This window comes from Pempheris klunzingeri, chromosome 14 (genome assembly GCF_042242105.1).
Source record: "Pempheris klunzingeri isolate RE-2024b chromosome 14, fPemKlu1.hap1, whole genome shotgun sequence".
Lineage (NCBI taxonomy): Eukaryota > Metazoa > Chordata > Actinopteri > Acropomatiformes > Pempheridae > Pempheris > Pempheris klunzingeri.
In genome coordinates, this window is record NC_092025.1 from 8,011,903 (window position 1) to 8,028,083 (window position 16,181).

Consider the following 16,181-nt stretch of genomic DNA (forward strand, 5'->3'; position numbering starts at 1 on the left):
TGTCTGCGTTGCGCCCTCTACCTCAGTACCCCTTGACTCTAGAAACATGTCCTACTTTCAGACCTGCCGCGCCTCACTTCCCTCCTTCCACTTCTTTCATTCTTCTCCTAAAACCGTCAGCCTCCTGGGAAGTCTGTATCTGGGTCAGAGATGTGCTGTGAATGGAGTCCTCACCAGACTCTGGACAGACCCCACAACCCCCATCGATATTCTGCCCACACCCTTTGGAACATCTATTTCAAATGTGACTTTTTCTCACCCCTTGTGCCATTTCTCTGCCTGACTTGTCTTCCATCTCTGAATCAGTATGGCTGGCTAGACAATTTCACAGGATCTCTCACGCCAAAAGGGACCCCAGAGAGGGAGAGCCTGACTCCTTGCTCCTCCACTCATTCCGTTTGTAGCCCCTCTGAGGCGCTTATCTAAACTCTGGTAGCTGAGATGTTTCTCTCACTCTAACTGCATCGTTGCTGCCTTACAGTATGCTGCACTGGTGGATACACACTGATGCATAGAATATATCTATGAATTAGTCATCTCTTACTGCTTGACTCATTCATCAAATTCAGTTTGTCAGCTTGTGCCACTCCCTTACTCTCAGACTGTTTGTCTATCTCTCCCTCTCCCTCTCTCATGCTCTCTCCCACACAGATACATTCACACACACACACACACACACACACACACACACACACATATAGTATAGCATACCGCACAGCCCACACCACAGTGGGTGGCTCGTCTTTATAAATATTGAAATAGTGGAACAGCTAGGGTTCCAGCTGAAAGCACCTTTCATTTTGCCATGCCTTCATCTCGGCATAATTGCTCCCCCTTTTTCTGCCTCTGTAGCAGAGTGTGCAGCAGGGAGTCTTAATTGCCTTAGAAAGTCTGTCTTTATTCTATCACAAATAACACATCTTTTATAAAAGCTTCTATCTAAAACATCACACAACCTTGATTCAATTTCAGTGTTTTGTTGTTTGTATTTACTTTATTAAAATGAAAATGTAATATGCATATAATTGTTGTTGATCTCCCGGTTTTATGAAGTCAAACTGAGACGTCTATTGACTGGATGTCACTGTTCCTCTCTGTCACCAGGTATGACATCAGATATGAAAAAGAGGACTTCGTGCTGAGGATAAAGAAAGCGTCAGTCAGTGATCAGGGGACCTTCTCCTGCCTAGCAGAGAACCGTGTGGGTAAAGTGGAGGCCTCTGCCTACCTGACTATCAGAGGTGGGTAACTGCTTGTGGACTCACTCGTGGCAAAGCTCATAACCCATCCCTGATATTTTTTGTGTCTCCCAAAGCAGGCCACAGAGCAATCAGTCCTTTATTGCCCACTTTGCGAGCGTTATTGCCCCCCTGCTGAAAGGCTGGGCCTGGCCTCAGCTTTTCTTTCATTTAGTGGGGCTGATGTAGTTCATTGTCTCAGATCTCCAGCTTGGCTCCAGATATGAACAATGTAACCAGCTTTGACTTTTTATGATTTCTCCAGAGGGGCTCATTCTCCATCCAGTCCACTCAATCCATATTCACACCATATCGATGGGTGGGTAGTCAAGATTGATATTAAAAACAAGAAAATATTGAAGTTTAGCAGGTTAGATCCCCTCTGATTTCTGCTCTTTACATTGTCATTATAACTGGAGAGTGTGAAAACATTGTTCATACAAATTAAGATACATAACAGTTGATTTAGAACTAACCAATAACACATTCTGAACACCTGAATAAGCACATCATATATCATCATACATACTGTACATCACCAAGCTCATAACATTAACTGTTCATTCCTTCTTTATTATGTACTTTATATATTGGATTCTTATTGATGTTCATATTCCTCAGACATGACTCATACCAAATACCTTGATCCAATCTTTAGATTGGTTTTACATATTTTAACGACATATCCCCTCTGTTAAGCCAGATTTGTGCTTGTGCATAAGCATATTATCATAGGACATGTGTAGTGAGTTAGCACAGTTCACTAATAAATGATAATAAAACCTGCCCTGGACAATTTTTCAAAAAGCCATGAAGAGGTTTATATTGTTATATATACTGCTATATTTCCACAAGTGATATTTTTAAATTGTTTTCACTGATTAAAGTTAAAGATAGATGCTCTGAAATTAATGCATGACTATCAGTCAGGCACTAATGATTAGAATGTTGTAACATTCAGAATTTTTCTATTTAATCAATTTAATTGAATATAATTCAAACCAGCCCCTTGTCAAAGATCCAAGACATTTGAGATACAAACAGACCTGTAAAGAGTGTGAATGTGTTATTCTTGTGTTACAAATCAATTGCTCAGCCAGTGGTGTTTGGCATTTGTTACCCTTCCCCCCCAATGTTGCCAAGATGCTATTTCCTTGAGGCCCATACCATCACCTGTTTTTGGTGACTGAGCTTCACCCTCCTCCCCCTTCAACTTCATGGATGGAAATCCAACTCCACCTCATTCATTTCTGATTTTCATTCTTTTTTTCTGTCCCTCTGTTCTGCTCCTCTGCTTTCCTTCTCTCTGTGTTGTGTGTTAATCTCACCCACACCATTGTTGTGTCACCAGCTCGCCCCGTTGGTAAGTAAGAGCTGATCCCATTATGCATGCGTTACTCTCTTTCTGTTTTTGATCACACACATGTATGCATGGACTACTGTGGCATTCCACAAACACATTCATCAAACTAATACTGGACATGCATATCTACGTTGTTAAAATCAACCCCTGAATTCCCCTTGCAGTGTCTTGTAGAAACAGTGGTTTCACCACCTCACGTCTTTCAAAATGTAGGTCCAGCTAAAGTGTAGTAGATATGCCTTACTTCAAAAATCTTAATTGACTACTAATTACCTGATATCATTCATTCTGATGCTCATGATTTATGTGATGGGCATAGTCAAGGAAAACCTCTTAAACAAATAGCTAAGACCTACTGCATGAACCTTTTAGCTAGCAGCTGGACCTTCAGTTCAAACTAGTCCTCCTGTAGTACACACTTTAGAAGTCTGTGCAAATGTATTCCTATTGTGTTATGATCTATTTTACCTTTAACTTCAGAGGCGCCCCAGTTTGTGGTGCGACCGCGTGACCAAATTGTGGCACAAGGAAGAACAGCCACCTTTCCATGCGAGACCAGGGGCAAACCTCAGCCCACCGTCTTCTGGCAACGAGAGGGTAGCCAGGTAAGGATACTGATTTTGGCAAATGTTCTTGTTTATTTGTATTTTCAGGCATGTGTGCATGCATGGGGCATTTATGATTTCTTATTTAGGCCCACCTTGCTATACAGACATAGACTCTGCTGCAGCATCCAGAGTAAAGTATCTATAACATAAAAAATGGCCAAGGATCTAACTGAAAGGATGAAACCAGAGGACAGCAGAGTGTGGATCTGTTCCACACAGTGATAATGAAGTGGTCATTTATCATCAATCTTCACCAGTCTGACCGGCCAATTCACTGAGCAAGAAACAATGTCATGTGCTGCATTAGAGTCATTAGACATAATGAAAGCCGGCTAATGTCCTTTCCTGCCTATCAGCTTGTCTGCTTGGGGTGCAGAAAACAGACAACGCTGATGCCTCAATTTCATGACTATGACTGCAGGTTATCACAGCAGGATTATCACTCCCGGGGTAAACTGCCATTCAGACCTTCAGAGGAAAGAGACATTGACCCACTTTTCTGAACAAATTGTACATCATTTTGGGAATATGTAAGCAAGTCAGTTAGCCAAGCAGTTAGGTCTTTTCCTGTTAAGAAAATGTTACACGTAATTTGGCAAAAAAGTAGTATGAAGATGAGCATCATCTGCATAAAATGAAAATATGTATATGTGCAATAATAGTCCCAATACTCTATTTAAGCATTGGAGAAGTTCATGTTGGACACAATATTATTTTGTGAAAGTGTGTGTAGATACAGTATCTGCTCAAAGCAATACTGTAACATTGTAACATTGTGAACAATAATCACTTCACCATTTCAGAGAACCATTAAAGATAAATATCTCATCGGATGGAAAATATGTTGTCGATAAGACAGAAAAGAAAATAATAACTTCATCTTTAAAGGAGGTTCCAGTGACTAGATTTCATACCTCTGCTTTGCTACAAGTATGCCATCTCATTTTATATACATTACTTCCTTTTCATTCCATGTAGGATCTTCTGTTTCCCAACCAGCCAACACAGGGAGATAGTCGTGTTTCTGTGTCTGTAAATGGAGAGTTGACCATTTCATCAGTGCAACGCTCTGATGCAGGGTATTATATCTGCCAGGCCCTCACTGTAGCTGGCAGCATCATGGCCAAGGCCCAGCTTGAGGTCGCAGATGGTAAGAAGACACACACACTGAAAATGTTCATCTATACAGTAAACTAAAATGTGAGAACTAAACTGGATTTTGTGCGTCTGTGCTGTCAGTTGCCATGGCCAGAAACATGAGGTTTTCAGGTTTTCCATTCATCTGTCCATTCTTGTGACCGTGACATCTCAGGTACACCTCAAAAGAATTTCTTCAAATTTCACGCAAACGTCCACCTGGATGCAAGAATGAACTGATTAAAGTTTGGTGGTCAAAGATGACAGGTCACTATGAATTCACAAAAAATGTTTCTGGCCATTGCTCAAGAATTCATACACTAGTGAAGACAAATTTTCACACAAATATCTAATAGGATAACATGATGTGGTGACATTTTGTATCCAAAAGGTCAAAAGTCAACTGTCACTGTGAGATCATCATGTCCTACAAAAACATTTTTCGGGCTTTTATTCAATGCCATAAGAGCAGAAGGGGTGATTGTGACCATATCTCACATTAGGTTGGATACTGACATGGCGACACTAATCTTGGCTCTGGACAGACATTGATATAAACATACGATTTTTTTTTTTGTTATGTAATTTAACAGCACCAACATGCACTAATCCCTCATGCACTAAGTATATATAAGTATATATATACACACTACGATTGTTACGCCCTGTTAGGTACATTAGGCATCAGGGAGTTTCTTGCACAGTATGAGGGGAAACTCAAAACTCCATGGCACGATTGTATGGCTCAATATAATAATGAAGCTATTTACTTTTTTCCCTCCACTGTATCACATGGAGGGAATTCTCTACTGTTTTTCTGATGTAATGATATGTAAAAATGGACATATACTGTATATGCAATACTTGTAATGGCAGTAGTTTGTACATATGGCGTACATACATGGATATTCATAGTGTAACATGATTTGAAGAATAGATGGTGCAGAATGCCACCTTTGAAGCCTTGACAGCCAGCTTCTTCTTCATGCTGTGCACATAGAATCATTCATGAGTCTGTGGGAACATCAAACATATTTTACTTAGCTTCCTAAAGCAATGTTGCTCAAACTGGGGCCGTGGACTAACAGCATGCATTATTAATTGAAGAGCATTGTCAGTAGTATCCTGTATTTGGTGTTGGTGCATTATTTTATTGGGAAATCATACAAAAACACACACACAAACAAAAGACCTAATACAACACTGAATGCTATTATAGGCTTTTTGGCTGCCCACACTTATATTGGAGAAGATGTATCTGTATGTTCCAAAAGCCAGTCACCCACAATCATTCTTTTCATTATCACCTCACTGTAAATTTGAATAGTCTGAAAAGACTGAAAATTATGTAAAATAAAACTGTCTCCTTGATGGAGAAACACTTTACACTTTTTTTTGACAAAGCATTTTAATGTCAGCATTAAGTCTTGAGCCTCTGCCAGCTAGGAGCTGTTTGTGCCCTTTTCTCCATTAGTTTCTTGGATTTTTCTCCCACACATTATTAAATTAATGTCTGTTGAAGTGTGTTTTGGAGAGGAAATGACTCCTCTTCTGTCACTCAGAGGAGATGGATCGATATCCAAATGTATGGTGTAGCGCACAAGGGAAGGGAGGAATGTGGTTGATTTATGGCTGTAAACAGTTTGCCATGATACCAAGTGAAATATTTGGAAGCTCACCTGGTGCCATTACTAGCATTTACTAGCAGTGCTTAGTGGGATTAATGGTGTCCTATTGGGTCCTCGACTAAATGAAAACTTTGGACTAGTGGACTAGTGCTCCGCTGTGGACATTGTCATGGATGTGTGACCGAAAGGTTTATTAATTATCCAGTTAGGCTTGAAAATGGAACATGCTGCACTTAAAGATGCATGAAGTACAGGGTAGTTTTCCTGACAACTGTAAGAGTAGGAGTCATGCACTCCATAATGTACACAAAGCATGGCACACAGCAGCTTGTAAGCAGGGGAAGTCTCTGTCTGGGGACTGAAACAGAGGCATTGTATTTGGCCATTTTTTTTTCTGAAAGTTGTTTGGAACCCACTGGGCATACGGAGAGACAGTTGAGATGCAGCAGAAGCTGTTTGGCAACTTTCCATGGATGTGAAACTGGGTCACCTTTAGAATCCATTGTAACTGCTGGGAATCCAAGCTGACCACAGCCGCTGCCCTCCATGTAAGAGCAAGCTACGCTTTTTTCAGAACCATATTTCAAGCCTACAGGGGGTGAGGGTTTGATACTAGATACATTTTGAGCGTATTATCACTTCGACCCGTCTAATTCCAACAGTCATGGTGGATACCTGGAGGCTTAAGTGGCCACCGGTGTGATGCTTAATCATAGAGTGCATACTAGGTCCTCAAGACTTACCTTTCAATTCTAGTGTTGAGCAGTGGTGTGGTGGTATTTGTAGAAGTCGATGCTTGGATTAGATTTACTCCTCTAATCAATGTTGTAATAATCAACATTCACTCAGTAGCAGGCACACATCTAAAATGTTGGTCTCCCAACATCCCTCTATTGATAATCTTACTGCAAAACAATTCCAATTATTTTGCAGCTTCAGGCAGTGATCAATGATAAACAGTCATGAAAAGCAACATTTCATACTGCCTCTGTTGCTAAAGCTGGAGTGTATGATTGCATTTCTTACAGGACTACAGCTAAATTAAGAACACTGCTATGATCTTGTTGGCTCTCTAATTATTTGGAGTAATGATAGCGTGCTGTACAGTAGCTCTAATATTTTAATGAAAACTAAATGCTGTCTATCATTAGCCAGTATAAAGACTAATCTTATGCCCAACTGAAGTTCCCCACGAAAAACTGTCTGATGAGGCCTTCGATTCATGTTCCTAACACTTTCACATAGAAGTGAAATCCCAATAAATCTTGCCAGCAGCACGATGTAGATTATGTTTATGTTGCTATATAAATGCAAACAATTCAGCCTCCATAATAACTATCACTTGTGGTTCTGCTTACTGTCCCTGCACCTAGTTGTACCTGATTTATCTGCTACTCTGCTTGAGTTGCTGTGTTCCTCATTGTGCTGAAGGAGTTGTGATGAAAGATAAGGCAGAGGGAACCTGCTGTAAACACTTGTGCAAATGGAGACAGACCTGATAACAGTGGAGAGCAGCAGTGAGGAAATTGGAAGCGGGTAGTAGTTACAAGGCCTAGAGAGCATCAACACTCCAGAAATTACAGTTGCAGAGTGCAGAGGCTGTTTTCTGGATGATATAACATGCGTTAAAAAGCTTTAAAAGAGATGAATTGGTGTTCTGCTTGGCATGCTAATTCAGAGTTTAGTTGTTTTTTTTTTTTTTGCAGCCATGAGTCAGAGTAGGATGAGAGAGAGGACAGGCATGAATGTGTTTAGAGGTGTTATAAAGAAGGTATGGTAATTAGCACCACGGGTGAAGCATCGTTAATCCTCACCTAGTAATTAAAGCTCAAAGGTGTGATGCAGTGCCATGAGCACACTGCCCTACTCTGGAAAAGGCTCACAAAACAGTCACTTCCTCTCACAACAAATCCAACAGATTGAACCCTAACATCTTGGGCCTGCAACCACTAATGCAATTACTGCAATCACAAATTAACACCTTGTGATAAGGTCATGTCTTCTTTTCTTCACAAATCAGGCATCATCTAGCTAGTTAGAAAAAAAAGAGTCAATGTTTCACGTCAAGACCATGACATCAAAATTACAGTGCTAGAAATGCATTCAAATAATAATATACCCACTCCTTGATTATTATCCTTAGCCCTGAAGGACCGCCCACCACCCATTATCCGACAAGGCCCATCCAACCAAACACAGGCAATGGGAGCTGTGTCCATACTTCGGTGTCAGGCATCAGGGGACCCAGAGCCTACAGTCACCTGGCGAAAGAATGGGGCCAGTCTGCTTGGAAAGGACCCGCGGTTTTCCCTGCTGGAGCATGGAAGCCTTCAAATCCAGAGTACCAGGGTGGGTAATAGTGCATATATATTAACATGCAGCTATGAAAATGTAACATTGCATTGCACAATGTCCCAATAATTATACAGACAATGAAAGGGCAATTCCAGCTTATTGCAATTTAGGTCTTATTTTGGTAGTTTTGGCCATATTGCAACTCATTACAACTGATAATATTGTAGTCATCAAAGTAATTACTGAGTTGTAAACAAGCGTGTGTGTTTTAAACCTGACTGCTCATGTTCATTACCTCATCAGATTTTTTTTTAGCAATGCTAAATCTCAGCAATTAACTTCCAGTGTTATAAGTAGTGGTAGAAATGTTGATCAAATCAATTATGAACTGAGTAAACAAGACATTTTTGTTAGGCTGGCTGATCCTGGGTTAAGCTCAATGATATTGAACCATCCTGTTGACTGAGGAACGTTACAAAACTTTCATTCGCAATGTTTTTTTCCGGGACCCAAGGATTAATTAATAAAAACGAAAAACTGTTAATAAATCATCAAAAGAATGTTTCATCCCAAAATGAAAATAGAGGTGTTTTTTCCCCTCCACACCTCATCAGTTGAATCTGCTGTTTGCCTAGATGTAATACTGTGCAAACATTTCACATTCTAATTGCTTGCAAGTTTGTTTTTCCTCTTCAGTGTTTCAATATTTTGATCACCTGCATGTAAACCACTTACACTACACTGTTAATAAAATAGCTGTAAAAAAAAAAAAAAAAAAAAAAAAAAGGATCTAAATGTATTGCAGATACACAAACAAACACAAAAAACTCACATGTCAAGGTTTTTTTTGTGTTTGCACATCACATCCCCCCTTTTCGTCTAAAAGATGAAAGAGAAATTCTCTCATCTGCCAGCTGGTGTCAGCTGAATGTAATTCAAATGGACAAGTGCAGTCAGGTTGCTTTTAAAAGATGAATGGGGGGATTGATTTTTATAAGTTGTAAAACGCTGCTATTTAGTCTGAATCTCTGAGGCAGCATTTAAACTCAAGGACTCAAGGACAGAGACCTGTGAGAGGAGTCTAAAGGGGCTCATGTAATGGAGGAACTGCAATATATACACTGTCCTCTGCCAGTGTCAAAGTGCTTTGCCTGTGTCACTCTGTCTCTTCTACTGTCTCTTGAGAGATAGCGTAGTCGTCAGTATCTCCTGAGGCATTGCCAATATAAAATAGATTGTCATATCACTTATATCCTGTGTCAGCAATGATGATGATAATGTTGATGGTGCTGGGAGTGGGGGTGACTATTATTGGAGGAAATCAATTAAGAAAATTAATGTAAGCTCTTACTGGGCTCTTTTCTTTTTTCATTGGTCGGTGTTAAAGTTTCCTCTCATCCACTCTCCGGCTTTTCCCGAGCCAAATGCAGGCCAATGGAGGTTAATGCATTTTTACTGTACTACTAGCTGTGAACCTCCTTCAAAAGCCCAGACTGACGTAAGAGCTTGTAGAAACCATCTGGGATCAGAGTTACAAAGGCTATTGGATTCAGTCGAATACAGCAACAGAGCACAGATCTGAAAGCTGTATTATTTGTGATTTGGATGAGCAGGGATGAGCAGTTTCATAGAGATTTGTTTGGTGTTTTTGTGTTAAATTTGGTTTTTGTAACAACTCTGAAATCAGCCTAATTGTTAAAGTTGCTGCAGGTTAAGGGAGCTGGTTTAAATTTTAATTATAATATCAAAATCTGTCTTCCTTAGCTGTCTGACTTGGGGCTGTACACCTGTGTTGCTACCAGTTCCAGTGGCGAAACATCATGGAGCGCCTACTTGGATGTCAGAGGTCTGCTTCAGCAGCAATAATTAAATACTTGAAGAATGGACACACTGTGTTTTGCCTTTGCAGGTATTCATTTTGTCTCTCTATGTGTCCCCTATCGTCAGATGCCACTGACCTCGTAGACTTCACATCTCACAACGCAACTGCCCTCCCAGGGCCGCCGTCCAAGCCAGAGGTCACTGATGTGACTAAGAGCAGTATCTCGTTGTCATGGGAACCGGGGCCAGAGGCGGGCTCCCCAGTGTCCTCCTATGTCATCGAGGCCTTTGGGTATGTCTGTGACCTATGGCCTCGGGCTACGTTTAGTGACCCCGAACTTTCGTGGCAGTAACAGATGTGGGTGTTCAGTCGTGGCAGGACACTTTCAAGCAGAATATCCTGAATGTATCATCTCTTACAACCTTACGGTTCCATTTACGAGTTTGAAAAAACGTTCTGGTATTTAAATTTGACTGCTAATTATTTGGCACATAAAAGCTCACTTCAAGCGGAAGATGATCGGCACATAAGAATTTTCCTTTTTTCTTTCCTTACCAAAAAGAAAGGACTACAAAGGCAGTGCTTCATGATTGTTACCCTGCTTACTCTTTTTGATGATGACAGGAAGTATTTGAAAAGATTTCCCAAGTGAGTGTGGCATGTCATTACTGTATGACATGTGATTTTTTTTTTGCTCCTTATCTCTAGGAGCACGGCCCACCAGTGTTGCCCCAACGTAACTGTCTAAATTACTTATGTTGGTGAAAAGATTCTTCCTAATTAATTAGATGTAATCGTGCTCTTTTTGCAGCCAGTCAGTGAGTAACAGCTGGCAGACAGTGGCAGACCACGTGAAGACCACTGAGTTTACAGTCAAGGACCTGCGACCCAATACTGTCTACCTGTTTATCATCAGGGCAGTCAATGCTCAAGGGCTTGGGGACCCCAGCCCCATGTCTGAGCCTGTCCGGACTCAAGGTACAGAAATAAGTATGAATTATAATTTATTTTTAATGATAAGCATGTCTAATTTACTTTAAATGGCTGCATTTCATTTTCTCTCGCAGACATTAGTCCCACAGCGCAGGGAGTGGACCATCGTCGTGTGCAGAAGGAGTTGGGGGATGTGGTGGTCAGCATGCATAACCCAGTGGTCCTTAGCTCTACTTCAGTGCAGGTCACATGGACTGTGAGTACTAATACCATTTGAAAAACTGACATCTGTTAATAGTAGTTATGCTTCTTTTTACCCTCAGAGCAGCAAAACAAATTTCGTCTAAGCTTATTTCAGAACTTTATACTTGGCATGTCACTGGGTTTTGGATTAGATGGCACACACACACATAGTAAGCACTGTGGGATTCATAGTCTGAACAGCTGGTGCTCCATCAATTTAGAATGGTTTGAGGTGATGCAGGAATCAAGACTAATGTTTCTATTCAGGACAAATACATCACCATTAGGTGCTACATGTGTCACTTCTGGAGGCAGTTTGCAGTCAAGCCTTTATCTGGGAAATGTTATTTCTGTCTGTTGGCAAGGTGTCCCCACTGCCTGCTGCTGCAGGTTAATGACACTCCTAGTATGGGCTTACACTGGTCTGCTATTTCATGCTTGTCAGTACGACAACCAAGTACTGTAATGCTGCTTGCAGGCCGAGACAGTGACAGGATAAACCTGTGTTTGTGGTCTATCTGAATGGGTCTGCAGGTGTTGTTCGACCAGGCTCCATTTGCCGCAAAAACACTCATTCATTACCCAGTGGCAGGCAAAGGTGTCTGTATCAAAGTTGTTTGTGCACACTGAAAGTGTGCAGTAGAGATCTTGATAAATTCTCCTGCTATAAACAATAGGAAAGTGAAGACAGAGGAGAGTTATTTATTTTCTTTCAAAGACGCACACATATAAATTCTTTTCCAAGTAACGTAGTGGGTGGCGCTATATCTTGTGTTAATAAGGCTTTTAGATTCACAAATGATTTTGCTACAGAAGAAAAGAGATCCATCCTGATATATTTGGACTGGTATGATGATGAACGGATGCTTTATATCACTTGTGAGAACCTTTTCTTGCTTCTACCCTCGTTAACAAACCATTACCGTGAGCTGTATCTGTTACATATTTTGCTCTAACCTTGACATGCACCAGCAAAAATGAAGACAAGAAAATAATTCTGACCATTCTGATCCAATATTTTGAGCTTAAATTGTGCTGAAGGCCTCTGACTCAGCGGTACTGCTCAGTTTTGGCAAATACACTGCAACACTCTTTGTATGGTTTCTCGTTTCTCTGCTGCTAATTAAACTGAATGGTTAACTAAGCGTGCATTGTCAGTGACAGAGGACACAAACTGAACGCTGATCCACCACTCCAAAGCAGTTTACACACACATGTATGACACCTCGCACATCATTCATTACCATGCAGCATGTCTTCATCCCACTCTCTCTCCTTCTCTCCTCTCAGGTGGAGAATCCATCCCAGTTTATTCAAGGCTACCGTGTTCTGTTCAGACAGACGTCAGGTCTACCCTCCCCAGGGCCGTGGCAGATGCAGGACTTGAAGGTCGCCTCAGAGAGGGACATAACTCTCTCTGGTTTGAAGAAAGGCATTGTCTATGAGATTAAAGTGCGGCCGTTCTTCAATGAGTTCCAGGGCGCAGACAGTGAATCCATGACAGCACGCACCATGGAAGAAGGTAAGCGACAAATGAATTCACGTTTCTGACAATAAACCAATTTCTCTGCTGACTTTATTTTGCAATAAATGTAAGATTTTCTTACTTATGCACGAGCAGATGCTCTTGTGTAAATGATTCTACCCACTTTTATATGTGGCTGCTGCGAGTAATGGCTTCATGGCTAGATAGTAATGGATAATGGCATTTCAAGTACACCCACCCACACACGCATGCTGCTGCAGTGCCATGTCCCCTGTGTGTGAAAACAGGTCTCTCAGACAGCGCAGTGGGGGTCTATGACAAGCCCGGGCCTCTGTGGGTTGGTGGCCAGTGGCGGGGGGCAGGAAATGTCTCTTTTGACATAAGCTCAACTCTCTCACTGCTCCTTTGTGGACCCCCTGCTGCCATGACTCAGTCACACACCAACTAGACCTGAGTGATTTGTCGCCCTTTTACCAACACACACACACACACACAGTGTCAAGTGCCTCCAGTATCAGTGTCTTCCTTGTCCTCTGTTGTGCAGGTCAATTGATCAACTACCTAGTCTTCATGACTTAAGTGTTTGTGGCACAAATGTAAGTGATAGTGTAATATAACATTATTTGTTGCATACTTTATTTGCAAAGTGGGAAACAGTATAATTCAATTAATTTGATATAGGATTAACCCCTTGTCAGTGAATGATGCAATTGGCATCAAATAATTAAACTCCTGTCCTCTGAGACATAAATCAATAAATCATCAACAAATCATCAACATATGAGATACACAATTTTTTACACTCAGTAGGACTTATCACTATTTCCATTTTTAATTTAGATGCACAGATCGGCTTAAAAATCATAGAAAAAAAAGATGTGGAACTCCAGCACTTGACTATCAATATCAGAGTAATCCAGTCATAGTTCTCTGTTTATATGGATAATTCGGCATACATTTAATGGTGCCAATTCCCAAAACAAATATTGATTAAGATGGGTCTCAAGTTTACTAAAAGCCTGTAAATTAAAAGAGAAAAAAGTAGAAGAAAAGCATAGCATAACAGAGTGACAGGGTGAATGTAAACTTCATAAAAGTTATCACACACAACATTCCCAAGTCCTCTCATTAACTTTGTCCAGAGCTTTCAACCACATCACACAGTCTTTATTAGTGGATAGATTTAGCTTAACAGTCATGGATCAGTCAACATGGTAGCTAAGTTGCACTAGTATAAATTAATAGTATAATTTCATATACAGCATTCTTAGGACTTCTTTTCCATATTAGCTAATTGGGAAACTATCCCAACTCGAGGTCCATTTACTAGTTTTTTTTGTCCTTCCTTCCAAAAAGTGATATGCGTCATATGGATCATAAGGTTGAAAGCTCAGGAAAAAGCTAGTAAGTTGCCCTTCAGTTGAGTTAGTTTTGCTTAAGGTCAAGAATGAACTTGATGCTTGATTCGCAGAAAGGTGTGCTGTGCCTGCTGGCTGGACAGGAGCGCCTCTTCGTGTTGTGTTTTTTGTGCATTCAGATGCTGAATCAGCTGGACTGTGTGGAGCATGGCTCGTACTGACAGCAAGTAATGCTGGGGCCATTAATGCATCTTCCCGCTAGTAGCAGGATAAGGGCTATGAACCAGGGATACAACTGGTGGAGAAACAGAAACTCACCTAACCATAGCCCAATTAAAATGGCCACACAGGATCACTAGAGGTCTTCACGGACTGGCGTACATGCTCTAGCAACTTGGATATTGGGAACAAGGCATCATGGTAGAGGAAAATTGGCTTGATCTATAAATGCTCTAGAGCCCAGAAATGTGCCGCTCTGCAGAATTGTGTGAGGGGAAAACCTGCTTGATATCCATCAAAGACAAATTGGGGATGTGGCAGTGCCTTCGTGAAATGCTAGCAGAGGGCGTCTTCGGGGCCTCGGAGGTCAAAAAAGCTGATGTCTCCCACTGCATACGCGGGGAAATCTTGTATAAAGATTAATGATCCCCACAACTCTTTGAGGTGTTGTTTGTGTGAGCAGTGTGGCCCGAGGCAGAAGGCTCTGCGACGTCACCATCATCACTGTCAACCATAGGCTTTCCACCACTGCCAGTGGTAAAGCGAAGGAAATGCTCAGGTGCGCTATAGTCCCAGGCAGGTCTAGCTTTTAAGACGAGGAAGATACTGATATTATGAGAGCACAGCCGGAGGGTCAGTGAGGAGAAAAGACTGGGCCCATCCTTTGTGGAATAGAGCTCCCTGATCCTCCTAGATTACATTACATGTGTGCTATATGCAGACAGGTATGTTGACATAGAAATGTTTGCTAATTCGTGTACTCATTAGCATGATTGATATGCTAATTTGCATAAGAGGTTATGTTTTGCATTTTATATGCATAGCAGGACATTAAGCGGCTTAAGTGCCTTTTGTTTAATTGCACAGCTGTGAGTAAAAACTGAAATGTTTTCTGAGAAATTGAAAACAATAATTGCTTTAAATTGTTCATCAGTACTAATATTAGTATTAGTCACATTATTAGGGACATACTCTTTGACCTTTTCTGTAGTTGTGACCATTTATTGTAATGCTATCCTGAGTCATTACCGGTGTTGTAGCCATTACTCATCCTCAGGGATTGTTCTTATACATACGGAAATTGCAGAGCTACACTTAATGGTTCCTGTCTTCTCTTAATGTAAACCTCTGACTGACTGGGCAAGCCCCATCAGTTTGCTGAAACAGCAGCACTGAAATGATATTTGGAAAACCGGAGCTTACTAATGGTGCACTCACATTAGCTAACCAAAAACATGCATATATAGTTTTAAGCTAAATTTCCACTTTGGCATGATCGTCGCGTGAAGAACTTTGTGAAATCCAATGCATATTTTAGTGGTCACTGTCCAAGATTGCTGCCAGTGTCTTCTCCCATTTCTCTGTCCTACTTTTAGTTCTTCATTCCTCTCATTCCCACATACAGTATGTAACAGTTACTGTTATTCTATGCTTACTCTTGTCTTTTGGGAATTATATAAAGCAGCTAGCACATGGAGTCGTCACAGTCTTTTACATTTACTGCTTTCTTGCTACAGCTGTCTGCAAGCAGTATTCAGGATGCAGCTCAGTAGTGATTGACAAAAGGAATGAAATGTTCACTTAAATGCAATATAACCGCAAATTGATATGTGATTTTAACTGCTAGTACTGAAATCATCATCAAAAATAAATAAAAAAATGGTAGACAGCTTTTGGCCCAAGTCCAAAGGGCTGCGGTGACAATCCAGATGTGCAATTTCCAACTATTACTACAATTTTTAATTTCAAGCCATAGCTATTATTCTGTGTTCATGTGCTAGTGCAGAAGTCCAACATCTGGATATTGCTGCTTAGCTGCTGAACAGCTTTGTGTCTATTTACTATTTTTTC

General features: G+C 40.9%; 1 protein-coding gene across 1 annotated transcript in view; it reads left to right on the forward strand.

The window, feature by feature from the left end:
* Window positions 1–16,181, forward strand: part of LOC139212626 (roundabout homolog 2-like) — a 71,727-nt gene that overhangs the window by 42,073 nt on the left and 13,473 nt on the right. The window contains exons 6-15 of the mRNA XM_070843099.1: window positions 1,105–1,241; window positions 2,590–2,601; window positions 3,082–3,206; window positions 4,188–4,359; window positions 8,118–8,323; window positions 10,034–10,115; window positions 10,217–10,382; window positions 10,903–11,069; window positions 11,159–11,280; window positions 12,558–12,789. Of these exons, the coding sequence (XP_070699200.1) occupies window positions 1,105–1,241; window positions 2,590–2,601; window positions 3,082–3,206; window positions 4,188–4,359; window positions 8,118–8,323; window positions 10,034–10,115; window positions 10,217–10,382; window positions 10,903–11,069; window positions 11,159–11,280; window positions 12,558–12,789 (1,421 nt within the window). The remainder of the gene's footprint in view (window positions 1–1,104; window positions 1,242–2,589; window positions 2,602–3,081; window positions 3,207–4,187; window positions 4,360–8,117; window positions 8,324–10,033; window positions 10,116–10,216; window positions 10,383–10,902; window positions 11,070–11,158; window positions 11,281–12,557; window positions 12,790–16,181) is intronic.